This window comes from Podarcis liolepis (assembly GCF_965112155.1).
Source record: "Podarcis liolepis genome assembly, chromosome: 8".
Taxonomy (NCBI): Eukaryota; Metazoa; Chordata; class Lepidosauria; order Squamata; family Lacertidae; genus Podarcis; species Podarcis liolepis.
This window is the reverse complement of record NC_139560.1, coordinates 14,577,176-14,604,778: the sequence shown is the minus strand read 5'-3', so window position 1 is coordinate 14,604,778 and position 27,603 is coordinate 14,577,176. Positions and strand designations below refer to the sequence as shown.

General features: G+C 46.1%; 1 protein-coding gene across 6 annotated transcripts; it reads right to left on the bottom strand.

Moving 5' to 3' along the window:
- Nucleotides 1-8,944: 8,944 nt before the first annotated feature.
- Nucleotides 8,945-17,657, bottom strand: KLHL38 (kelch like family member 38). Of its 6 annotated transcripts, none has more exons than XM_083518231.1 (4): nucleotides 17,414-17,657; nucleotides 14,764-16,225; nucleotides 12,978-13,083; nucleotides 8,945-9,789 (listed from the first exon to the last, which is right to left on the bottom strand). In XM_083518231.1, the coding sequence occupies exons 2-4, from the start codon at nucleotides 16,111-16,113 to the stop codon at nucleotides 9,503-9,505; spliced, it is 1,743 nt and encodes a 580-aa protein (XP_083374357.1). In that variant the 5' UTR covers nucleotides 16,114-16,225; nucleotides 17,414-17,657; the 3' UTR covers nucleotides 8,945-9,502. The 6 variants fall into 6 exon arrangements, with proteins under 6 accessions (XP_083374357.1, XP_083374358.1, XP_083374361.1 ...); XM_083518232.1 differs by lacking the exon at nucleotides 17,414-17,657 and adding an exon at nucleotides 17,381-17,411; XM_083518235.1 differs by lacking the exon at nucleotides 17,414-17,657 and adding an exon at nucleotides 16,346-17,389 and having other exon boundaries at nucleotides 14,764-16,300.
- Nucleotides 17,658-27,603: the final 9,946 nt, after the last annotated feature.

The following is a 27,603-nucleotide window of genomic DNA, read 5'->3' as shown; positions in this document are numbered from 1 at the left end:
CTAACCTAGACAGGGACACGGGTGGCGCTGTGGGTTAAACCACAGAGCCTAGGGCTTGCCAATCAGAAGGTTGGCAGTTCGAATCCCCGCGATGGGGTGAGCTCCCGTTGCTCGGTCCCTGCTCCTGCCAACTTAGCAGTTCAAAAGCACGTCAAAGTGCAAGTAGATAAATAGGTACCGCTCCGGAGGGAAGGTAAATGGCGTTTCCATGCGCTGCTCTGGTTCGCCAGAAGCGGCTTAGTCATGCTGGCCACATGACCCAGAAGCTGTACGCTGGCTCCCTCGGCCAGGAAAGCGAGATGAGTGCCGCAACCCCAGAGTCATCCATGACTAGACCTAACCGTCAGGGGTCCCTTTACCTTTACCTAATCTACCTTTACCTAATCTAACCTAGAGGTTACCAGAGCATAGATAGCAGTGGTTAGGCTATCCAGATAGGGGCTCAGTTGCATCACAAGCTGAAGCAGATGGAAAATACGCCATGCCACTGAGACCACTTGAGCCTCAAGCAACAGCCATGGATCCAGAAGTAAGCTGTGTACCTGCTACTTCAGAGAGTGTGTGTAACCCTGCCAAGAGCCTGGTTCTGGCAGATCACCGACTAACAGTGCCTCAGCCTTATCTGTTTCCCTGGAACAGCAGAAGAACAGAAGAACAACCCTGTTGGATTAAAAACTTCTCCAGTCTAGCACTTTCTTTTCTGCAGTGGCCAACCAGATGCCTATAGGAAACTTGAGGGGTAATAGCTCTCTCCCACTGTTGTTTCCCAGTGGCTAGTATCTGGATTCTGATCCTGGAAGCAGCAGCCAGCCAGCCCCAGGAGTGGCTCACCCTGGGAGGCAGAGCTGCAGCAAGAGCCTCTTGCATACTGGGAGAAGGAGGGGCAAAGCGGCTGTGCGGTCGGTCGAGGCTACATGAACACACCGGCAGATCCGATCTGAGAGGCTGTTGCTCTACTCCACTGAGTGAGCTGCTCCTGGCCACCTCTGAGGACCCCTAAATGTGACATTAATTACACTGATGTAATTACGTTGCACTCTTTGTGTCATGCAAATAGCATCTGAGGGAAAGCTGGAGAGGTAGGGAAGCTTAACTCTTTCTTTCCCTGCTATACAAAAAAAAAAAAAAAATCACCTCTCCGAAGCTGCTATTTGCATAAAAAAAGGCTCCATTGGTACTGGGGGAGTTTCTTGAAATGCAAATAGAAGCTTTGGAGAGGAGTTGTTTTTTTTATGGGGGCAAGGAGGGGAGGGTGAAACTTCCCATCCTTCATGGTCTCAAGCCCGCTAAGCTTCCCGCCTCCCCAGATTTTCTTATTTACCTAACCAAAAAAATGCAAGTGAATTGCATTCATCTAGTTAGTCCCTGATGCTTCACTGCTTTAGGGAAAGGGAAGAGAATGAGATTCCTGGTCCCGCTGCTCCTTGCTGGAAGCTGTGCACCACTGTGTCCTCTACACTGGAATTACGAGTACTGAGCTCCTTCCAGGAGTGCCAGAGAGAAAGGCTGACGATGTGATTTACTGTCAAAGTTATTTCCAAGAGCAGATCGTTTCCCAAGCTGTTTACATTCCGGATTGAAGCACGCTTCCCATGAACTGACATGATCACCCAGCTCAAGAGACTCAGATATTCTCTCCTGTGAGTTTGACTGGGGACGTGGGCAACAAGGGCACCTGTTGCTGTAAGTCCAACTGCGCTTCATAACATTTTCCATTCCTCCCTGTGCAATGTCTGTCTTCATCGCTGTAACTACATGCAAGGGATCTGTCACCTTCCCTCCTCACTGGGCCCCTCCATCCTGCACAATCTCTCAGAGTCACATGAGAGGCATGTGATGTCTCCTGCGCTGCTCTGATCCTGCACATATAAACAGATCGGTTCAATTCCAGAAACTGCGGGTTGCATAGGAAACTGTTCCCGTTAATTACTATTGACTGAGGATGTTATGCTTCACCCAGACAGAGGCCTAAAAAACTGTGGCAGCCAACAGCTAGCAAGTAGAACCGTCCGATAAACAGAAGCATAAAACAGTTTAAAGCAAACTGCAGACTGGTGCTGGACCATGAGCCAGTGGCGTAGCTGGCGGGACACAGGAGCAGTTGCCCCGGGTGCAAAATTGTCACGGGTGCAAAATTTCGACACTTGGTGCTGCTTCTCCATGCGAACCAGACAACAGACATGTGAACCAGACAACACAACAACTCTTCTTTTCTTATCTTTGCAGCTATGATCTCCTGGGTGATGCGAAACCATTAGGCAGTTGTATGCGCATGTGTACTCTGTCCATCGTCGTCACCCGTGCATCTCCGGGTGCTAGCAACCCGTGCTACACCACTGCCGCAAGCCATCGGCTTCAAGTCTGTGGTGACTCCAACATAGCCCAGATTGGATGGGACACTTTAGGGACCAAAGTTATGGTCCCTGGCAAAATTGCTGGTCCACCATGTCAGATAGTCTGTGAAGCACTGGGTTAGTTAAAGAGATACTCAGAACTTCCATTTGCTTTAGGAAAAGTTGCAGCATTCATGAATCACAGGCCATGTAGACATCACAATGGAGGTTTCTTTGAATGTTTTGCCTGGTGTTTTTGGACTACAGTTCCCCTAAGCCCCGACAATCGCCCATGCTAACTGGGGCTGATGGGAGTTGTAGTTCAACAACAATTGGAGGTTATAGTGATGGCTACTCTTGCTTGAAGACACCCAGATGCACTTGCTAAGCTGGCCAGAAAATCACATGCATATTCGTTCGTGTTTACGCATGCAATTAATTTATTAAGAGCCTAACCAACTGCCCGCGGCGACACATTGCCAAGTCTTTATTCTTCAAGAGGCCCGCCAAGATGGCTTGCATCATCTCGCAGGGTTTATATTTATTGCTGTGAACATAAGCATGACATTTTGAATGCCCCGGTCAGGCCAGCCCAACTGCCAATCAAAGGCTGAGTCCTGAAACATCTGTGTGGTCTGTAAAACATTGCTGGATGGGGGGAGCTGCAAATTGTGTCTCAGCGGTCCTTTGGCCACTTTAACAAAGCAAGCCGGAGCCTTGAACTTGAGGCGAAGGGCTGTAGATCAGTGGTAGAGCAACTCTTGAGCCTGCGGAAAGTCCCAGGTTTCATTCTCAGCATCTCCAAGTAGGAGTAGAAAGGAGAAAGGTCCCCTTTCTGGAACCCTGGAGAGCTGCTGCCAATTAATGTAGCCCACAATGAACTAGATCAGTGTTTCCCAAACTTGGGTCTCCAGCTGTTTTTGGACTACAACTCCCATCATCCCTGGCTAGCAGGACCAGTGGTCAGGGATTATGGGAACTGTTGTCCAAAACCAGCTGGAGACCCAAGTTTGGGAAACACTGAACTAGATGGACTAATGGGAGGCTTCCTTTGTTTCTATGTTAGGCACGGTGGTGTTGCATAGTGGTTAAAGTGTCAGACTAGGACCTGGGAGACCAGGTTCAAGTCCCCACTCAGCCATGAAGCAACTGGTGACCTGGCTGCAGACAGGATATATGAAGCAGGAACCAGGAACTTGTAGTTAGGTGTTTATTATATACAGTGGACCATTTACAGGAACAGAACACGGATCTTTGGCTAGCTCTCTCTGACACGACTCACAACTCCTACACTCACTGACACACTGAACCACTGAACTCACGAACTCCGAACTAACACATTCCAGTTAGTAGGCCATTAGTTATCACTCCCTTGAGAGAGCTTGACCAATCAGGGAGAGGTCTCCATGTCTCTGTTATCACCAGGCAGACTTACTCCTTCAGATTGCCTTCTGGCTGTCTGCCAAACCTTAATTGACTCTGTGTGCGTAGCTGCCTGTACAGTTTCCCAACATACTTGCACCCACCCAGGCTTTGCCGCCTGACCCCTGGCCAAAGTGCCAAGACTTTTTGATATCAGCTGTTAGCTACTGTTCTACTGGAACACAGCAAACAACAAAATGTTGCAGCATACTCCTAACACAAGGGCTCTTGGTCAGGGCTTCAACCTCAGGAGGTTGTGGACTCTCCTTCATTGGAGGTTTTTAAGCAGAGGTTGGCTGGTCATCTGTCATGGATGCTTTAGTTGAGATTCCTGCATTGAAGAGGGTCGGACCAGATGACCAACAGCAGCTGGGGACCCAAGTTTGAGAAACACTGTGCTAGAGTGTGACAAAGGGACAAATTCAAGCAGCAGGCATAGCCTGGTGTAGTGGTTAAGAGCGGTGGACTTGTAATCTGGTGAACTGGGTTCGATTCCCCGCTCCTCCACATGCAGCTGCTGGGCGACCTTGGGCTAGTCACACTTCTCTGAAGTCTCTCAGCCTCAGTGTTTGTTGTGGGGGAGGAAGGGAAAGGAGATTGTTAGCTGCTTTGAGATGCCTTAAAGGATAGGCAGGATTATCAAGTCCAAACTACTACTACTACTACTACTACTACTACTACTACTACAGTGGTGCCCCGCAAGACGAATACCTCGCAAGACGGAAAACTCGCTAGACGAAAGAGTTTTCCGTTTTGGAGGTGCTTCGCAAAACGAATCTCCTATGGGTTTGCTTTGCAAGACAAAAATGTATTGCGAGTTCCTGCTGTTTTCCCCCCCCCTCCCCCCTTTTTCTAAGCCGCTAAGCCGCTTATCAGCTGATCTGATCAGCAGATAAGCCACTAAAAGCCGCTAAAAGCCGCTAAAAGCCGCTAAAAGCCGCTAATAGTGCTAATAGCGCTAATCCGCTAATCCGTCAATGGGCTTGCTTCTCAAGACGAAAAAACCACTAGATGAAGAGAATCACAGAACGGATTCTTTTCGTCTTGCGAGGCACCACTGTACTCTTCTTCTTCTTCTTCTTCTTCTTCTTCTTCTTCTTCTTCCCCTTCCCCTTCCCCTTCCCCATCCATCTAAACTAAACACATTTCACCGTGGATGTTGCCCTTGATTCCTTGGCTACACTTGGCTCATCCTGGCTTGTGGGGTTAAGACTGATGCTCTTATTTCCTTCGGATTGCAGCATCTATATCCCATGATGTTTTGTTACTTAGCCTCTTGGAACTTGAGCCTCGGCTGGTAAATATTCCCATACCTAACAGCATAACACTCGCTGTGCTTTAAAATGTTTTCAGGGCCCTGTAGACATGTGTCATAACAACACAAAGCAGCCGTGTTTCTCTGCCTCACCCTGTTTCTTCCCACTCAGTGGAGGTGGCTAAGGGAGAGTCGGTCTAATTCAGCACCCAAGCTGGCCTGATTAAGTCCACCGCTTCCCTGCCCCACCCACCCCCAAGCACCCACTAGGTAGGTACTAGTAATGGGCAAATCTGCTAGTTTTGGTTTCTCTCGGTTTCTCATTTGTCCAGCACTTAAGTTCAGTTCTCCGCATCAATTTGCATTTAAAACAAACAAACAGCATTTTAGTGCCCAATATGTACATTTTTGTATGCATTTCTTGCCTAAAGTGCACATTTTTGCAAAGCATTTCTCCCTCCAACTAATGCATTTTGGTATGTAACATTCACCAAAATATGCATTTTGGTGCATGTTTCACCCTAGTATTTTGGTACACATTACTGGGCTGGAGAACTGTGCTGCAAAACTTTCCGATTTCAAAGTGCAAATTTCAAAGGGTGCAAATTTCAAAGGATGGCTGTTTTTCAGTTCACGTAGTTTCAGGAAGTGCAGAGGTTTGCTTTTAAATGTGAACAGAGTTACCTTTCTGCCCCTTCCCTAGTGTTACTGGATATTGACAAGATCCCTCACAGCACCCATTCGCCAGTGATAGGTAAAGGTACCCCTGCCCGTACAGGCCAGTCGCGTCCGACTCTAGGGTTGCGTGCTCATCTCGCTCAAGAGGCCGTGAGCCGGCGCCATCCGAAGACACTTCCGGGTCACGTGGCCAGCGTGACGAAGCTGCAGCTGGCAAGCCAGCACCAGCGCAGCACACGGAAATGCCATTTACCTTCCCGCTATAAAGCGGTACCTATTTATCTACTTGCACTTAAGGGTGCTTTCGAACTGCTAGGTGGGCAGGAGCTGGGACCGAACGATGGGAGCTCACCCTGCCGCGGGGATTCGAACCCCCGACCATGCGATCAGCAAGTCCTAGGCACTGAGGTTTTACCCACAGCGCCACCCGCGTCCCTATTCGCCAGTGATGCCCATGGCCTATTCTGGTGTAGGATTCTAGCCTGCCTTATTCTCATATTTTGAGCATCTTTCCCCAGAACCTTCTTTTTTTGCTTTACCTTTAATGGCTTTCCACAAGTTCTGGCCCTGGCCTTGGCCTGTATATGAATCAAAGGACAGAGGCGGTTAGCCTCAAACTGCTGGCAAGGTTTCCTAGCCTGTCATTGACTGGGCAGTTTCCCAAGCACTGCCTTCCCACAGAATAAAGTTTGCACAGCTTCTTCTGCCTATGTTAGTCCATGGGAGAGGCAGTGGAACGTATTCCCAGAAATTAAATGGGCACAGAATTGCAACCTGTCAGTGGTCTCTTTCCCTGCTTGCCCTCACGCCTATCTTTACGAACACCAACCTAGCTTTTCAATAAGTGAAGAAATGATTGCAGAATAAATAAATACGGCAGACAAAGTTGTGTTTTCAGAAATGCAGCCTTTGGTTTGGGAATAGGCATGCTAGAATGCAAAGTAGGCCCCCTGTTTCATCTGCAGAATCTATTATTATTATTATTATTATTATTATTATTATTATTATTATTATTATTATTATTATTATTTTAAGGAACTTATTGGTTGCCTTTTAAAATAGAAATAAAAATACCTTCCCAAGGTGATGTACAAAAGTTTTAAAACAAACAACATTCACAATTAAACTATTCAGAAGTATCAGTAAACCATTTAATTTCAACCCATCTCTCTCTCTCTCTCTCTCTCTCTCTCTCTCTCTCTCTCTCTCTCTCTCTCATATCCAGGCCTGGAGGGCATGTTCTTCATGGCAAAAGCTGAGCTTTATGCAAAGCAAGTGCTATGTGTTCAGTGGTCTGTGTTTGCCTGAGACTGAGTCTGGACTAAGGATTCTGAGCCCCTGTGCTCTGATTCAATACATGACATCCAATCACAGAACATTTTAGGATTTGGGCCTCTGTCATTGGCCCTTGAACTCTGAGTCGTGATTTGCAGCTTGGAAGTTTAGAGAGCCAATCACACAGGCAGTGGGAGTGGCCCAGGCTTTCAGGAATGCATATAAGCAGTTGCTTTGCCCCTGTTTCCCAGTTATGTACAGTGGTACCTCTGGTTGCGAACAAGATCCGTTCCAGAGGCCTGTTCGCAAAATGAAAAGAGCGCAACCCGCAGCGGCACGTCTGTACATGCGTGGGTTGCAATTCGCTGCTTCTGCACATGCGCGAGTGGCGAAACGCAGAAGTAACCCTTTCCGGTACTTCCGGGTCGCCGCGGGATGTAACCTGAAAGTACGTAACATGAAGCGGACATAACATGAGGTATGACTGGAGTTCAATAAAGGTTCTTGCTGTTATCACACACCCATCTACACTTCAGCAAGGTACTATACTGTTACTATAGATAGGTATACTAACTAAAGAAGGGCAAGGCAAGTATTGAGCCCCTAACTGGCACCTCCATGTGGCGCTGCTGCTGCTGCAAGACAGAGCTGTGGCGCAGTGGTTGGACGTGTATGCCCGCCTCCTGAGGCTGGGGCACTGCCACGACTCTCACTGTCCGCCTGCCTCCCCCATGGATGAGGGACGCCGCATGGCCAATGGATGCAAGCACCCTCCCTCTCTCAACTCCTGCTTGGCATGCTGCTCAGGTGAGCTGGGCAGGCAGGATAGCAAGTGCCTCCATTTGGGATGGCAACTGAAGAGGTGAGTCCCTAATTTTTTTTGTCCAGGGCAATTGCCCCGGATGCCCCCCGCCATGCTATGCCCCTGTATATTTATACTAGGTCTGGCCAATCCAGAGGCTTCATGTGGGCAGGGGCCAATGGTGCACTCTGCACCTCCAAAGACCTCCAGGGGTTGAGTGGAAACCACCCGTGACGTCTTGTCAGGCTAGAACTTTGCGCTCTAGGAACTGAATGCTAAGCAAAAGTGACAGATCAGCTGACTGTCCCATTCATACTTGTTTTTCCTCAAAAAATAAAAAATGGCGCGGCACACAAATCCCTTCCTGTTAAACCGGGTAAGTTTTGAAACCAGATGAGGAGGGAGGGGAACAGGCAAAAAACTGGGGCACTTATTTATCTTTGCACCGGTTTCCTTCGTAATCTTGTCAGGTCTGTTTAATCAAAAGGAAATGAGAAATGCATTAAAATAATACAAAGGGGGAAACGCTGCCCTTGGAACCATCCTCACTCCTGAAGTTAAAAGAACACAGGCGTAACACACACACACACACCACCGCCAAAAGCTCCTGGCGAGGATTACAGTGAAAATCTTGAACAACGCACAAAAGGGTTCACGGGACAGAAAGAGATAGAAGTGTGAGGAAATAGAATGGGAAGAAGACTAAAATGCCTTCCGTGGGGTTAATGAGGCCCTGATGTGACAGCATAGCCCAACTGGTTCCTGACACCCTCCAACTTCATTTCTCTAAGCTTAGGTGACCTTCCGCCATTTTTTGGAGGCTGATCTCAAGCTATCATCCCATTCCCACCTGGGGCCTGCTTTCTACTTTGGGAAAGGGCTGCAGTTCAGCAGTAAAGCATCTGCTTTGGTTCAATCCTCAGCATCTTCTGGTAGGACTGCCTGTCAGTGTAGGAAATGCTAAGCTATATAGGCTATATAGGCTAACGGTCTGACCTGGCCTGAGGCAGCTTCTTCCTGCGTTTCATGCCATGGCCCACTGGCACCTTCTACCCCTTTGGAGTTCATCCATGGTTCGCAGTCGTCCAACCATAATGCCTGACTTCTGGGTGCCACTAAGCTCTGCCAAACAGTGCGGAGCCTTCCCACAATCCATTGCTGCTTTTATGAAGCACCATAGAATTGGACAGATTCTTTAATTGTCAAGAGACACAGCTTCTAAGAAAACAGGAACAGTGAACACTTTAGATATACACATGAAAACCATAAAAAAAGAATCAACAGTCACTGTTGTCTGGATGGGGTTGCTTGGAAGACCTGTTAGAAGCCAATGCTTGATCTTGATCTGCGTCACAACTTCCCCGAAGGGCCCGTTGAGGTTGTGAGGAAAGTCCCTCAGAGGGCAGGAAAGAGGAGATGGGACATTCTGGTGTTTTAGGCAAAACAATCCAAATTATATCCCTCATGGTAAACCACCCACCCACAAGAAGCTCTGAACATTACGCACAACAGACATTTCATCACACTCAAAATCTGCCACTATGTCACTTTTACCTCAAGATATAGTGGGGAATGGGAGTCCAAAGCAGGAACTGAAACCCTAAGGTCTCCACCTTATTTGTTTGTCCGTTTTTGGTGGTTTTCCTGGCAAGAGTCTACCAGTCTTCTGTACGCAGAGAGCAACATGGGCCTTTCAAGTTGAAGAGGACAAATGGCCATTTCCCCTCAGCCCTCCTCTCACAAGAGATTGGCATAAGGCACACATTGGAGCGCCAGACACCCATGGTCAAAGAGTCTGTGGGGCAGGTGCCCCTTTGAAGCCCAGGTGTCTGTCTTGGGGTCGTAGCACTCGAGCGAATCGGAGTCTTTGATTTCATTGTCAAAGGTAAGGCAGCGACCTCCAGTCAGATACAGCTTCTCATTTATCGCCGCAGCGCCGTGATGCATCCGCCTGTCCTTCATGTCTGCACATTTCACAAATTTATTAGCCTTGGTATCATAAGCAATCACTCGTCTGGTGTACCCTGGAGGGGGGGGTGGAGGGGGTGGAGAGAAACACACCAGACAATTATGAATTTTGCAAAAATCCTTTGTGTTGAATGCGTAAAGAGGCGGTTTCAGAGTTAGAAGTGCTGGTGATTGTTAATTCCAAAATATTTGAAACGCGGGCCTGGAACACGCTTGTGGCACAGATACTGTAGCGCTGTCAGAGCAGCTCCACGTGGCAAAACATTTGTGTGAATAGCTCTGTCCCTTTTGACTATGGTCACACATGTTAGTGGCAAGGATTCTCTGGGCACGGAAACGGAAGGAGAGAATGCCCTCAAAGGAAGAATGGTTGATGGGATGGCAAAGCGTGTTCTCCTTCATGGAGAGCACGTGTTGCGGTGGGGTCTAACAGGACACCCCCTCTTGGTTACTGGGCGGGACCATTTGGATGGCCATGACTGTGATTGGGCCAGTTTGGGTTGTTGGGGTGATTCTGATGTTACCATTTAGAGGGTTGGCCCAAAGGTTATATATTCTTGGCACGCAGCTTTTTCCCAGTCTCTTTTGCTGTGTGCATCGGATCACCCGCCCACCCTCCCTAATTTAGGGCTGTTGCGTTTGACATTGCTATGCCTGTCATGGGGTGGCCTGCTTTTGGGGCAGGGGCCTGGTAGAAAGTTTGTCCATTTGGCAGATTGCCATTTGGTTTTTGCCTACTGCATAGCAAATCGTCACAGCTTGTAAGGTTGTGGGTTTTTTGGGGAGCTGGAAGTAGGCAAAAGTATGGAGGAACTTCCCTTTCCTACCCTGAAGATCACAGAAATCTAATAAATATTGAGGTGTTGCTGGTAAATCTGAGTTGCTAGATAGCTCAGTTCTGAGGACTTGCAAACGAGCTTTGGAAAGCTCTCTTTTTGCTATATTGTTTTCCTTTCAAACAACTATGTTTTATCACTTAGTGGTTCAACTCAGAACCAATGTAGCTTTAGACACAACTGCAGTAGGCGATAACATCAAAAAAGAAAGCACCACTTAATTAAAAGCAAGAATCCCATTACTTGAGCCAATGAACCCAGCTTTGTTTGATGTGTATTGTGCAATGAAGACTTGAAATATACTGGATGCCTCCCCCCCCCCCTTTTTTAAAGAATGTGTTTGTTATCATTGTGATTTCTCAGTTCCAGCTGCTGATAAGCCAAGAACAACTAGATGATGTTATGGCATACTTACTTGGTAAATGAAAACTTATCGGTAGTAAATCTCTCCACTTTAAAAGAGAATGAGTTATGTTTGAAATTAGACAAAATGTTTGTGTGCTTTGTTAAGTAACCCCCCCCCTCCAAAGCTTACGGCTTAAGCTTGTCAGTTGAATTATTGGCACAAAAATTCAGAATAAATACATTTGAAGGCGTTATTTTTTTGAAAAATCGTTTTTTTTCTCATCTCTGCTGCGTTCACATTTTGAGCTCCTCGTTTTCTCTCATACCAAGCTGTTTCATACGTTTTTGTTTTCTGACACAGACATAAATTTCATAAAGGAAAAAACATGTACAAAAAAGCCTTATTCAGGCAGTAAGGTGAGGGAGGCCTAGGTTGGAGAGGGCATTCGTTCAAAATCAGACCAGCCGACAACTGATTAGGGGGTGGTTTCCCCTTCTTTCAGCAGCCGCCTCTATCATTCCCATATTGTTCAGAAGGGACCCACAATCCTCCGGAAAGGCATTCTCCTCGGGGTTATGTAGCTAGGGTTGAACCTCAAGGCCAAAGCCCAAGCTATGCACCACAGGCAGTGGTGGAGAGAGCCAGTCAGGCACCTGGGGTGGCACATGTGCCCTACACCAAGGGGTGGGGCCAGCCAGGACAGGACGCTCCACAGGGTCTGCCTGCCTCCCCCCACTCAGCCACCCTACAGCTGAGAGGGAGGTGGCGGGTGGACCGTATGGGGCAGCGCGGAGCCTGTGGAAACCCAAGCCACCGCGTCACTCCCAGGAGAGACGTGTGGCTTGCGTGCGCTGCAGGCCCTGTGGTGAGTTCCACCCACCATTTTGTCACCCCCCCCAGTGGTGACACCTGGGTCGATCTGCCCCCACCACACACCCTTCCTTCCGCAACCCCTGACCACAGGACCCCTGCAAAATGACCACACAGAGTTTTGGATGGGTGAATCTGTCAATTCCTGTGTCTCCCTGTTTCTCAATCTTAAATTCTGTTCTCCACATTTCCACACTACAATGGTACCTCGGGTTAAGAACTTAATTTGTTCTGGAGGTCTGTTCTTAACCTGAAACTGTTCTTAACCTGAGGCACCACTTTAGCTAATGGGGCCACCCGCTGCTGCGCAATTTCTGTTCTCATCCTGAAGCAAAGTTCTTAACCCGAGGTACTATTTCTGGGTTAGCAGAGTCTTTAACCTGAAGTGTCTATAACCTGAAGCGTCTGTAACCCGAGGTACCACTGTAGTTTTCAATTTTATTTTAGAATTCTTTAGCATTTCAGTGTAAATTTATCCTAATGTGCACATACCTTTGTTTGCAGTTTTGCCCTAATATGCGCATTTGTGCAAAACAATTGCCAGGGGAGAGAGAAGAGGACACAGAAACTTTCCTTCCATAAACTTCCTACCATCCACTTATCTTCAGATCCATGCAGTTAATAACAACTAGGGTCTACCTCTGAATGGAATTACGGGTGGAATATAAAACTAGTTTTTGTACGTGGACAAAAACATCAAGTTCATAAGTCTATGGAAGCATGCAGCAAAATCTAGTATGGAGTGGGTTTTTCCATGACGTGTTTTGCTTTATTCCTTCTTGGCATGTTTATAATCCCGACACAGAAGACTGTAAAAATAAGGAGAGGATAGACTTTAGTTCTACTATGGCAGGAGGCAAGGGAGAGAGACTTTGACACCAACCACTGAAATAGCCCCTTTTCTGCCTTGAAGGTTTCAAGCAATAAGCTCCAAGGCACTGCACAATGTCCACACACAGACTTGGCTGCGTGACCAGTTGTGGAAAGGAATGGCATGCAATAAAGAAGAAATAGAGCAGTGTTGGGGCCAGCAGTGGGATACAGTCAGGCTCTAAATCCCATCAGCCTCAGCCAGCAGGGCCAATGGCCAGGGTGTTGTGGTCATTAGCATCGTTTAGGACCTTAGGTTACCCACTCTCATCCTAGAGCACCTGCGTTGTGAAAACAGTCTAAGAGCACTTAAACAAATTACCTCCAACAATAAAAATCCGGTCTCCAATCACAACTGCTGGTGCGCAGACGTTCTTCACCATTCTGGTCTCCATTCGGAACCACATGTTCCTGGACACATGATATACCTGAGGAACACCCAACACATAAATGAGATTTCTGGGATTAGATGTAAAAAGAGCATCTCTGATTGCACACACCGATTGCATTTCTGAAAGGGAGGGTGACTGCTCACACCCCTACAGCAACCACAACCATTGAACATTGAACAGTCCTTGGAAAAACCATTCCATTGGGGATGTGGAGCAAATCACTGCTTTGGGAATCCCACTGCCTTCATCTCCCTCTGCTATCCTCCTGCTTTGGTGGCAATGGTGGCATTCCCTCTTGCTCCTCCTCCTCCCCCCGGCTTACATTTTGTTGTTGGTAGAGGCATCCTTCTCCATACACAGAAAAACAGGAAGCTGTCTTTTACTGAGTCAGATGATTGGTTCACCTAACTCAGATTTGTTTATACACTCTCTCCAAGCATAATTCAAAGTGTTGGTGCTGACCTTTAAAGCCCTAAACCGCCTCGGTCCAGTATACCTGAAGGAGCGTCTCCACCCCCATCGTTCTGCCCAGACACTGAGGTCCAGCGCCAAGGGCCTTCTGGAGGTTCTCTCACTCCAAGAAGCCAAGTTACAGGGAAGCAGGCAGAGGGCCTTCTGGGTAGTGGCACCTGCCCTGTGGAATGCCCTCCCTTCAGATTTCAAAGAGACGAACAACTACCAAACTTTTAGAAGACATCTGAAGGCAGCCCTGTTTAGGGAAGCTTTTAATGTTTAACAGACCACTGTATTTTAATACTTTGTTGGAAGCCACCCAGGGTGGCTGGGGAGACCCAGCCAGATGGGTGGCGTATAAATTATTATTATTATTATTATTATTATTATTATTATTATTATTATTATTATTATTATTATTTCATACACGGGGTGTTCCCAGACTTCCCTGGAGATGCCAGGAAGCGAACCTGAGACCTTCTGCATGGTAAAGAGGCATTAGAGCTTCCTCTAATGTCTGAGATTCAGGTTTGCCTTGCTTAAGTGGCCAGAGGACTTCTGAGACACATGTGCAATTTGCATGGCCTGCCATGTCTAGCAATGTTTTGCAGACCACACAGATGTCTTTGGACTTGAGGCTTTGATTGGCAGTTGGCCTGGCCTGCCTGGGACATTCAAAATGTCAGGCATATATTCACATCAACAGATATACACCCTGAACTACATGCTGCTAAATGATGCAAGCCTTCTTGGTGGGCCTCTTTAAGAACAGAGACTTTGCAAAGTGTCATGGTGGAAGTTCGTTAAACTCTTATTAAGGAATTAATTGCATGTGTAAACAGAAATGAATATGCATGTAGTTTTCTGGAGAAGACAGTTTCTGCTTAGCAAGTGCATTTGAGTGTTTACAGCAGCGGTACCCTCCAAATTCTGTTGGACAACAGCTCCTAAAGCAAGCATGACCCAAAGTGGTCAGGGGATGATGGGAGTTGTATTCCTACAGTATCTGGAGGACACTGTATTGGCCACTCCTACAACTACAGCTTGGAATTCATGATAAATCATCAAGGTAACAGAATTTTATATTGACAGCTGAGTCGGGGCACAAGTCATTCATTACTTTGGAGAACATAAGAGCAGCCACGTGTGGTCAGATCCAATGGACTCAAAAGCCTGAAATCATGTCTCCGTGTATGCTCAACATTGTCTCTAAAGAGGACAACTGGCATCTTGAAGGTGAGATGGTTGAAGATTGGGAGTTACCTGTATTAGCCGGACAGGGTTTTGCATCGTGTCTTCCCCTCCAAAGAGATAGATTCTTTGGTCTTTGGAAGACACAGCAGGATGAAGAACGGCAACAGGCATGTTTGCCATGTGCTCCCAAACATTGTAGATACTGTCATATCTTTCCATGGAATTTAGGATCTCCTGGTTTTCTCCAATGCCCCCAATGGCAAAGATATAGTTTTTATAGGCAATGCTTCTGTGGGAATAGCGCCGAACTAACATGGGCTCCACTAGCCTCCACTGATTAAGTTTGAGTGAGAAGATATAAACATTGTCGCTGACTTGGTTCTTCCCATTGCCAATGGGAATGCCTCCCAGGAGATAAACATTACTGTGGACGCTCACTACAGAGGCCTTGTAGAGCCGTGTTGGGTATTTGGCAAGGCTCAACCATTGGTTTGTCTTCTCGTCGTACAGCAAGACATCCCTCGTCGTCTGTTGGTTGTCTTTCCGGCCACCAACCAGGAGGAGGAATTCCCGGCATGAATATCGCCGAGGAACGTGCCACATAGGTTTGATATCTGGAGCACTGGTGCTATACAGAGAAAACATCTGCTTTTGGGCCAGTTCCAGGATATTTCTACATGCTGGGGATGACTGAATGAGAGAATCATTGGCAATGAAGTGGAAGAAAAATGTTGGATGGACGTACTGAAGCCTTACTTTCTTGAACAAGTCTTGGATATAGCTTTGCCGTGCCTGGGGATCATGCCTCACCCAAACCATGAGAGCCTCAAAAACTTGTTCCTCCTCTCCACAAAGCTCATCATCTCCAAGATAGTCTATCAACTCCAAAACACAGAGTTCTTTCAGGTCTTCGGAGATGGCTACTTCAGGGAAACACTTCAGAGCCATTGCTTTGGCTTTCTTCTTGAGTTTATCGCAGTGCAAGATCTCCGAGAGCCGAATCAGGCTGAGGCAGTTATCCGGAGCAAGTTGGTCCTGGAGGTAGGTTGAACAGGCCTCAAATAGCTTCATGTACTGGAGCATGGAAGCAGTTTCCATTAGATACAAAATATTCTCCACTGTCATTAGGATCTCTCCTGTGTAAACGTAGACAATGATGCAATGAAGAACGTTTGAGTCGATGTCTCTAAGGCTGACTTTTTCCTGGCCACTCTCTTTGAAGTTGTTGCAGAACATTGCCTTGAAGTAGGGGCTACTTGAGGCAAGTACATTCCTATGGCAAGGGATTTCTGTGTCACCCGTACACAGGACAACGTCAGTTAGGATTCGGTTCTTCCGTAAAACGTTGAGCTGCTTTAGCAGCTCAGAGGAGAAATCCTGATCTTTGAAGAGCTTGTCTTGTGTGCATTTCTCTTCCATAGTGGAATCAGAGAGATATCAGCACTGGCCAAACAAGAATTCTCATTGGTGGTTCATCAGCCTCCTTGACTTGATAGATCACAGTCAAATGGTCCGTTTAAACATTGTCCACCTAGAGAAGAAATGGAAAAGCTAGCTTCATTCACCAGGATAAGGCCAAGTAGGTGAAGGAAACATCACAGAACATCTTGTTTTATAAAACCAAGCAGGCAGGTTGGAAGTCTGGGGTTACCTGGGGGTATTTCTGACAGAGTAGAATAATAATAATAATAATACAAAAAATAAACATGCATTACAAGACAATAGGGACAATTAGTGGCTCAAGCACAAAGCCTGAATCAAACAATTTCTTCGTGATAAGTATCTCTTAACAAATGCATGTTTGCCTATCATTCCCATGAAGCACTTACAGTTTAGTATCTTCCATCTCAAACCCCTCGGCCCCATGTCAATATTAGTCATTCCCAAGGAATGCAATTCTGGCAGCACGACATAACAAACTAAACTCCTCGAGTCTAGAAATCTGTAGGGGGCGGGGGGAATGATATATTTATTTATTCCCCAGTTGCTTTTGCTTTCATATCCACCAAGAATAAGAGCAGTAGATTCTCCCCGCTTTACTTGGTGTATGCAAAAGTCTGCTGGAGCATTCCCCCCTGCTCCCACAGCATCACATATCTGTACACAAGCAAGACATCACTGTAAAAAAATGGATGCAACGTTTTATCTCTTTTTAAGAAAGAGCCACTGTTTTAGCTTATACTGCTTGGGGAGTGGGGAAGCGGGGGTAAATAATACAAGTTATCTCCTGCCCTAGGGAGAGGAGGATAGCTGGCAGATAACTTTGCAAACCACCACTGCAGTCTCCTTCTAATAGCAACAGAGGAAGTTGTTTTATACCCAGTCAGACCATAGGTCAGTTCTATGATCCTAGTATTGCCTGAGCCAGTATTGCCTACATTCACTGCTGGTGGCTTTCCAGAGTCTCAGGTAGAACTCTGTCCAAGTCGTACCTGGAGGTGCTGGAGATTGAACCTGAGAGCTTCTGCAATGCAGAGCAGATGCTCCACGATTAAACTACGGCCGTTCCCCACAAATGCAACATGAATCCAACAGACATGCAACATACGAGCATCACAAACAAAGCAATTGGGGTCCTTCCCCACAAATGCAATATATATAAGCCATATACTTTGCATGGCTGGCTAAGGCCTAAATGCAGCAGCAAAAACACACAGCAGGCAAAACTGTCTCCCAGATCTCTCACATCTGTAGTGAAAATCATGGCAGAGCTGTTTACCTTATTCCATCCCTGCTTTGGCTTGTTTATTCTCTGCTGAAACTTTCCATGGCTAGGCTCATGAATATGAAGACTTTTAAAAAATTGTTTTTGTTTTTTTTAAAAAAGGAGCTTGAGATTGTTCTTTCGCTGGTGAAAGATTCATAGGGGGAGGTTTCTGGGTTTGTTTAGTATCAAGGCACTGTCACGGCTCTCTGAAGGTTGGCTCATGAGGTACCGCAATGAGGCACTGTATACATTCCTCGACTAAGAATAGTTGCCCGTGTACTTTTTCCTGTGTTGTGACATGTGACTTTCCAGTTGCCTGCTGCAACGGCGAGGTGAACGGAACACAGCGCTACTGAGCATGCCCAGAGGGTGTTTTTCTGGCAAGTGTTTACATACGAAAATAGACATGGATGAAGGATGGGGCATCTGCAGAAGCCCTGTTGGAAGCAGCAACAGGGACCTGAAGTAAACTAGTAACTCTAGAAACTTGTAAACAATCTGTAACTTCTATAAGCTTTCTCGCTTCTTTGTTCACCCCTGTTTAGCTATTAGATTATGTGGAGATGTAAAGTCAAGTCCTATGCTTCTGAATTTTTTTGATGCATCCACTGGAGGGAAGTTCTAATAGTATGGAAATGATATTGTAAAGTAATGGGAGGGGTAAAGGGTAAAGGGATCCCTGACCATTAGGTCCAGTCGTGACCGACTCTGGGGTTGCAGCGCTCATCTCGCTTTATTGGCTGAGGGAGCCGGCATACAGCTTCCGAGTCATGTGGCCAGCATGACTGGTGAACCAGAGCAGCACACGGAAACGCCATTTACCTTCCCGCCAGAGCGGTACCTATTTATCTACTTGCACTTTGACGTGCTTTCGAACTGCTAGGTTGGCAGGAGCAGGGACCAAGCAACGGGAGCTCACCCCGTCTCGGGGATTCGAACCGCCAACCTTCTGATCGGCAAGTCTTAGACTCTGTGGTTTAACCCACAGCGCCACCCGCATCCCAAATGGGAGGGGTGGATTGGGTTCGCGGGGTCTCTCCTCCAACTCTGAGATTCCGGTTGTGAAGAGAGACTTCTGAAGACGTCGAACCGGTTGGAGAAGCAAGCATAGCTTGGCAGATTTCCTTTTGCTGGGAGGAGGAGCCTTGGTGTAATTAAAGAGATGGCCAAGCACTGGCAATCGGTTGCCCTTGGAGCTAACAGTCGGAAATCCTTCTGGAAGGAGGCATGAGCAGTGACTACATTATTACATGAGCACTGTTCCACAGCATTTAATATTTTCATTCACATACATTCATTCGAAATAGATGGGTTTATGAAGCAATTCTATATCCTCCCACCATGCTGATGAAGAATTCTACGAAACAGTAGTCAATATCCGGAATCACTGTTCAGTGTTGGACATCATATTTGCTGAATACACAAAGCTTCACAGCTTGTCTTTCGTCGTACAAAGTCTGGTACCTCGCTTCATTTAAAGATTTTCAGAGACTTTGAGACTAAAGATTTCGTTTTGTACTTGTTATGGTTTGAAGGAATTCTATAAAGATTGTCTATTGCGTATGTACATGGTCATCGTGTTGCCTAGACATTGCTGACTTTTATTCCTCCATTGGCTGGAGGTGATCATAGAATCATAGAATCATAGAATCATAGAGTTGGAAGAGACCACAAGGGCCATCGAGTCCAACCCCCTGCCAAGCAGGAAACACCATCAGAGCACTCTTGACATATGGTTGTCAAGCCTCTGCTTAAAGACCTCCAAAGTAGGAGACTCCACCACACTCCTTGGCAGCAAATTCCACTGTCGAACAGCTCTTACTGTCAGGAAGTTCTTCCTAATGTTTAGGTGGAATCTTCTTTCTTGTAGTTTGGATCCATTGCTCCATGTCCGCTTCTCTGGAGCAGCAGAAAACAACCTTTCTCCCTCCTCAATATGAAATCCTTTTATATATTTGAACATGGCTATCATATCACCCCTTAACCTCCTCTTCTCCAGGCTAAACATGCCCAGCTCCCTTAGCTGTTCCTCATAAGGCATCATTTCCAGGCCTTTGACCATTTTGGTTGCCCTCCTCTGGACACATTCCAGTTTGTCAGTGTCCTTGTTGAACTGTGGTGCCCAGAACTGGACACAGTACTCCAGGTGAGGTCTGACCAGAGCAGAATACAGTGGCACTATTACTTCCCTTGATCTAGATGCTATACTCCTATTGATGCAGCCCAGAATTGCATTGGCTTTTTTTGCTGCCGCGTCACACTGTTGGCTCATGTCAAGTTTGTGGTCAACCAAGACTCCTAGATCCTTTTCACATGTACTGCTCTCAAGCCAGGTGTCACCCATCTTGTATTTGTGCCTCTCATTTTTTTTTGCCCAAGTGCAATACTTTACATTTCTCCCTGTTAAAGTTCATCCTGTTTGTTTTTGCCCAGTTCTCTAATCTGTCAAGGTCGTTTTGAAGTGTGATCCTGTCCTCTGGGGTGTTAGCCACCCCTCCCAGTTTGGTGTCATCTGTAAATTTGATCAGGATGCCCTTGAGTCCATCATCCAAGTCATTGATAAAGATGTTGAATAAGACCGGGCCCAAGACAGAACCCTGTGGCACCCCACTAGGCACTCTTCCAGGATGAAGAGGAACCATTGACGAGCACCCTTTGGGTTCGGTCAGTCAGCCAGTTACAAATCCACTGAGTGGTAGCATAGTCAAGACCGCATTTTACCAGCTTCTTTACAAGAATATCATGGGGCACCTTGTCGAATGCCTTGCTGAAATCAAGGTAGGCTACATCCACTGCGTTCCCTTCATCTACCAGGCTTGTAATTCTGTCAAAAAACGAGATCAGGTTAGTCTGACATGACTTATTTTTCAGAAATCCATGCTGACTATTGGTGATCACAGCATTCCTTTCTAGGTGCTCACAGACTGTTTGCTTAATGATCTGCTCCAGAATCTTCCCTGCTATTGATGTCAGACTGACTGGGCAATAATTAGTTGGGTCCTCTCTTTCCCCCTTTTTGAAAATAGGGACAACATTTGCCCTCCTCCAGTCTGCCGGGACTTTGCCTGTTCTCCAGGAATTCTCAAAGATGACTGCCAGTGGTTCTGAGATCACATCCTCCAGTTCTTTTAATACTCTTGGATGCAGTTCATCTGGCCCTGGAGACTTGAATACATCTAAACTAGCCAAGTATTCTTGTACTATCGCCTTAGTTATTCTGGGCTGTGTTTCCTCTGCTGAATCATTTGCTCCAAATTCTTCAGGTCGAGCATTGTTTTCTTTATCGGAGAAGACTGAGGCAAAGAAGGCATTGAGGAGTTCAGCCCTTTCTGTGTCCCCTGTTTGCATTACACCATCTTCTCCTCTGAGTGAGCCCACTGTTTCTTTGTTCTTCCTTTTGCTACGGACATACCCATAAAAAGCCTTTTTTGTTGCTTTTAACCTCTCTAGCAAGCCTGAGTTCATTCTGTGCTTTAGCTTTTCTGACTTTGTGTCTACATGTGCTGGCTATTTGTTTGAATTCCTCTTTGGTGGTTTCCCCCCTTTTCCATTTTTTGTACACATCCTTTTTTAATCTTAACTCAGTTAAAAGTTCTTTAGATAGCCACCCTGGCTTCTTTAGGTACCTTCCATGTTTCTGTCTCATTGGTATTGCCTGAAGTTGTGCTTTTACTATCTCCCTCTTAACAAACTCCCAGCCATCATGAACTCCCTTTCCTTTTAGTATTACTGTCCATGGGATCTCACCCAGCACTTCCCTAAGTTTTATGAAGTCGGCTTTCTTAAAGTCAAGAAATTGAGTCCTAGTATGCTTGGCTGCTCCTTTCCGCTGTATGGTAAACTTCAGAAGAGCATGATCACTCGCGCCTAATGATCCTTCCACTTCTACCCCACTAACCAGGTCATCAACATTGGTTAGGACTAGATCTAAAATGGCTGTTCCTCTTGTTGCTTCTCCCACTTTCTGGACAATGAAGTTGTCTGCAAGGCCAGTGAGGAATCTGTTTGACCTTATGCTCTTGGCTGAGTTTGACATCCAACAAATATCCGGGTAATTGAAGTCCCCCATTACTACTATCTTCCTTCCTTTTGCATGCTTGGCCATCTGTTCCAGGAAGGCATCATCTATGTCCTCCATTTGGCTTGGGGATCTACAGTAAACTCCCACAATGAGGTCTCTGTTATTCTTCTCTCCCTTAATTTTGACCCAGGTGATGTCATCAATGCGTCAACAGATTGGTCCTTGAAAAGCCAGAGGGCACTTCTCTTTTGTGAGAATCCAGTGTTATGACATTGCAGCATCAGCTAGACTGTTAATGCTGTGGATGGGCCACCTGATGCTAAGCTTGTACATTTGTGTGTATATAGGAAATACCTTAAACCTTCAGTGGCTTTCATTCCAGGAAAGGGATGTAATGTGTCAACTGAGTCCACTGAAAAAATACTGTGTTTGAGTTGATGGGATGGCTCTGTAGCCCGTTGCAGTCACCATCAAATGATGAAAACACATGTGTGAGACAGCCTTCTCTCCCTTCTTTTCTATCTGCTTTCACATGGGCTAGGCCTGATACCAAAGACTTCTGTAAGACAGGTAATCTGGGCTCTGGGCTGACCCAGCTTAGCTATCTATCTGGGGCTTCATCCCACTGGCATGCTCACCCAAAGGACTTCACCCAGCAGAGACTTTGGTGAGCTAGGCTAGATGCAGTGGACAGGCTAGATGAACCCAGGGTCTGAAGTGATGCCAGACATCCCTATAGGAACTTCATATTGCCAGTGTGGCTTCAGGAGGAACCATAAAGTGCATAGGCGCCTAACTGTTGGAGATGCCTCTCAATTCAGAGCAGGCAGTTTGTAAGTTGTGTTCTTATGGTTCAGGTGATAGGCATCTCCTCCAGCCAATCCAACTTCAAGGTGCAATCTATCCCTGTCTCACTTCCATGCATTGTTAAACAAAGGTTTGTAACTTTATGAAGTCTTGTAGCATCTTTGCTTCTCTCTCCATAAGGTAAACAGACAAGAGTGGTTGGTTGGTTGGTTGGTTGGTTGGTTGGTTATTTGTTTGTATGTAAAGGGAATGAGAACAGAGTTTTCTTTTCTAAGGCTGTAGATATGCTACAAGTGACTTATATGTGTTTGGGAAAGCTACCAAAAACAGGTTGAACGGTGATAGCAAATATTGTGGTCTTTGTTGTTGTTTAGTCGTTTAGTCGTGTCCGACTCTTCGTGACCCCATGGACCAGAGCATGCCAGGCACTTCTGTCTTCCACTGCTTCCCACAGTTTGGTCAAACTTATGTTGGTAGCTTCGAGAACACTGTCCAACCATCTAGTCCTTCGTCGTCCCCTTCTGGTTGTGCCCTCCATCTTTCCCAACATCAGGGTCTTTTCCAGGGAGTCTTCTCTTCTCATGTGGTGGCCAAAGTATTGGAGCCTCAGCTTCAGGATCTGTCCTTCCAGTGAGCACTCAGGGCTGATTTCCTTCAGAATGGAGAGGTTTGATCTTCTTGCAGTCCATGGGACTCTCAAGAGTCTCCTCCAGCACCAGAATTCAAAAGCATCAATTCTTCGGTGATCAGCCTTCTTTATGGTCCAGCTTGCACTTCCATACATCACTACTGGGAAAACCATAGCTTTTACTATACGGACATTTGTAGGCAAGGTGATGTCCTACAAGGCTGTATTAAACCGATCTTACAAGGCTATATTAAACAGATACACCTTATGCCAGAAGAAGAAAAAATCACATACAATATTTAACCTAAAACACTTTTGCAGTTAATTGCATCAGACCCATTTGTGGGGTGCAACACACCTTTACAACATTTGCATCCTGGACTTTTGCATTTGTTCTGCACTGCAAGAACGCTTGAGGCTGAAATTTTGATTCAGATCCTGCTCTAGCAAACCCCACCTGAACTCTGACCCACATGTTCAAATTGCTGCTATTTGCGTTCGCTTGACACCTTAGGCCTCTCTGCTCCCCTGACAACCTCAAATTTCCACAGAAGGTACTTTCTAATTACGGCTGTCTGCCTCTAACGGAATGAAGACCCTGCTGGGTTCTGAGGATCCTTGGCCTGTCCTAAGGGAGGTTATACTTGCACCTACTGATATTACATATTGCATGCAGATGGTGTGCTACAGGGCTCGTTTGAATTAAGAGTAACATGTGCATATGCTGATACATGATGCAAACATGGAAATAATTGCTGCAGAAAAAACCCCAGTACCATAGTGAGGAAGTCTCTGACCATATGACACCAATCATATTTGCTGGATTGATTTTTGTCCTGGACCAAATAAGCCAACATCAGCAATTTTTGTTCCTGTTTCCATTTTTGTCCGAATTCTCTGACATCCCTACTAATGTCACATGTAATTTGGACCCTTAGCAAAGCAAAATTCTGAAACGGAGCTCCTGGATTCATCAGATACCTATTGATTGGAGAGGGAAATGCGTTAAGTTAATCGTTGGTATCCACGACTACTCCAAAATGATTAATATGCTCTACATGAAAGGATGTCTGCTCATATTTTCTTTGCGCAGTTGTGAAGCTCCCTGGGTGGCCAAAGGGAACCTCAGCCCTCTCAGCTGAGGCCTCCTCACAAAAAAAATGTTGATAAAAGGAGACAAAGCTGTGCTGCAGACCTTGGAGTTGGGATAGGACAGGAAATCTAAATAATGGACTGCAGTAAATAAATACACCTGGATGCATTCATTTCCCAATTGCACATTAGAATATTACCAGATGGCTTTAAAAAACCCATACCCTCCAACATAGCTGTCAACTTTTCCCTTTTCTTGTGAGGAATCCTATTCGGAATAAGGGGATTTCCCTTAAAAAAAGGGGAAACGTTGACATCTATGCCCTCCAATATCCCACAGAAGAAAATCAGGTTGCATGACTTTGGGGGGTGTGCTCTCATAGGAGCCAGGTGACTGCAAAACAGCATGCCCCCCTCAAAACGTGCATCTTTCAGGGTCAAACTACTGCAGGAGCCAGAACAGGACATCTCAGGATCTGGTTAGAAGCCAGGACGGCTTCTGTAATTCCAGGATATCCCAGTTGAGGGGCATGAGCACCATCAAACTTGGGGCAAAATTCAGGCAATGTTAGGAATGAAGCCCCACTGATTTTGGTGGGCCTTTGAAGACTCATCAATGAATACTAGCCACAAGGACCATGTTTTAGTGTTAGTGATGGTATGCCTCTAGAACACAGGTATTCAGTGGGGAGGCTGATGTTGCTCTCAGGTCCTGCTTCTAGGCTTCCCATAGTCATCTAGAGCAGCATTTCCCAACCTTGGGCCTCCAGCTGTTTTTGGACTACAACTCCCATAATCCTCAGCTAGCAAGACCAGTGGTCAGGGATGATGGGAATTGTAGTTCGAAAACAGCTGGAGGCCCAAGGTTGGGAAACACTGATCTAGAGAACAGGATGATGGTCTAGATGAGCCTTTGGCATGGTCCAACAGAAGTCTTCTTATTTGTTGGATCCCCAGCTTCCAGCCAGCATCACTGTCTGTGGGCAAAACCATCCACAGTAATTGGATGACCAACTTCGATTTTAACTAATTTTTATAATGAAATATTTTTAGAATGTGTTATTATTTGATTGTTTATTTGATTGTTGTTAGCCGCCCTGAGCCCGGCTTTGGCTGGGGAGGGCGGGATATAAATAAAAATTATTATTATTATTATTATTATTATTATTCTACCAATACCCTCTCTCTTGGGATACTGCTTCCCCGCTTGGGGCATATGAATGTGCATCTGGTACAGATTTTGGGAATTGTGTCTTCTGCTGAAATTTGATTTCAGAGTTTCAGGCACCACATAGCTACTGGTAACTTAACCTGGTTATTAATAGGGTCTATACAATGCCTTGGTAGAGCTCTTAACTCAGGCCTGCGCAGGGTTCTTCCAAGGCCATGGGAAGGGAAGTAGGGTGTAATGCATAGTTAATTCACTGTGCCTGAAGAGCACAATGTAGGAATCTCTGTCTCATTGAATGGTAGCAGAGGCAGATTTAGGGGACCTAAAATTTGGGACCTGATGGTAGGCACTGTACATGGTGCTCTTGCAGTTTGGACTGGTGTCCAGAAGGATTATCCAGGGCTGGCTCCAGGTTTAAGCCCCCCCCCTTGCTACACCTGTGCAGCACTATCCACAGGCTTATATGGCAGCAGTGTGGGGGACATTTAAACCCATGATGGTGATTTTATTTACAAATCGCTTCCTTTGAAGCATTGCAAAGTTATTCCACAACACAGTAAAAACTTATGTAGAACATTCACCAGTGTTAAAACAGTTGCACCTATGAAAACAATTACATATAAAACAGTTAAAACAATAACACATGGAAAAACAATTTCAAATGCAACATATTTGAGGTAAAAAAATAAAATAAAATCCAATTGGAAGGTTTGTTGAAAGAGGAAATTATTATACAGTGGTACCTCAGGTTACAGACGCTTCAGGTTACAGACACTTCAGGTTACAGACTCCGCTAACCCAGAAATAGTACCTCGGGTTAAGAACTTTGCTTCAGGATGAGAACAGAAATCGTGCTCTGGCGGGGTGGCGGCAGTGGGAGGCCCGATTAGCTAAAGTGGTGCTTCAGGTTAAGAACAGTTTCAGGTTAAGAACGGACCTCCGGAACGAATTAAGTTCTTAACCTGAGGTACCACTGTATAACATCAGCATCCCAGGTATTGTGGGAAATCAAAATGGCCACCTGCTCACTGCCAGCCTGTGGTCAAGGAGTCATGGCAGGGGGTCAATACTTGTGGGCTGTACTACCACTGGGGTTCTTGCAGCTGACCAAGGCTGCCAGGTATTGGTGCCAGTCCTGGTATTGCCAATGGATTTATCAAAACCTGATTCTGAACTCTTGCAAGCTTGCCAGTAGGCCAGCTCGAGTTATGCCCTGCTCAGAGTTGATGCAGAATTAGAAAAGGGTATGGAGTTTATCAATGTACCAAATGAGCATGCAACCAGGGACTAGGGTTGTGTTCCTTTTTACAGTAAGCTTATGGAACACGTCTGAGAATTTGTGTAGCTACAAAACACCAGTCACAGCAGAAGTCTGATTCTTTCTCAAACACATGCCTGGATTCCACGTGCAGGCCGCAGATTTGATTTTATTTCTGTCCCAGACACCCTGCTATAAATACAATGTGAACTGGTGTCCTTTTACTGGAAAGTACAGGTGAAGCTGAACAGAAGGGGACGCTGGGGCAGATCTCAACTGTCTCAGTCAGCACAATCTCATTACAAAATGAATATTTTGGGCACACATTATTCTACACAGGCATCGACTGGGGTGAACTTTGGTTGCCTTGCCACTATGCTATTCTACCGTTTTCGGCAATAACTTAGGAGGGAAAACAATAGGGGTGTTCATATAATTATATGGAGAAGTTTCAGAAAAGGACCACCAGAATAATCAAAGGGGTGGAGTAACTCACATCACCTTGCCAACAAAGGTCCATATAGTTAAAGCTGTGGTTTTCCCAGTAGTGATGTATGGAAGTGAAAGCTGGACCATAAAGAAGGCTGATCGCCGAAGAATTGATGCTTTTGAATTCTGGTGCTGGAGGAGACTCTTGAGAGTCCCATGGACTGCAAGAAGATCAAACCTCTCCATTCTGAAGGAAAGCCCTGAGTGTTCACTGGAAGGACAGATCCTGAAGCTGAGACTCCAATATTTTGGCCACCTCATGAGAAGAGAAGACTCCCTGGAAAAGACCCTGATGTTGGGAAAGATGGAGGGCACAAGGAGAAGGGGACGACAGAGGACGAGATGGTTGGATAGTGTTCTCGAAGCTACCAGCGTGAGTTTGACCAAACTGTGGGAGGCAGTGGAAGACAGGAGTGCCTGGCGTGCTCTGGTCCATGGGGTCACGAAGAGTCGGACATGACTAAACAACTAAACAACAACAACAACTCACCTATGAGGATATGGTTACAGCACCTGAGGGGTTTTAGTTTGGAGAAAAGACGATTAAGAGGCATGCTTTAGAGAAAGTGGACAGGGACAAGTTTTGCTCCTTCTTTCAGAGTTGTACAACTCAGGGATATACAATGAAACTGAGCATTGGGAGGATCAAGACAGACAAAAGAAAATACAGTACTGTTTCACACTCTTAGTTAAACTCTGGGAATCTGCTCCCACGAGAGGCAGTGATGGCTACCAA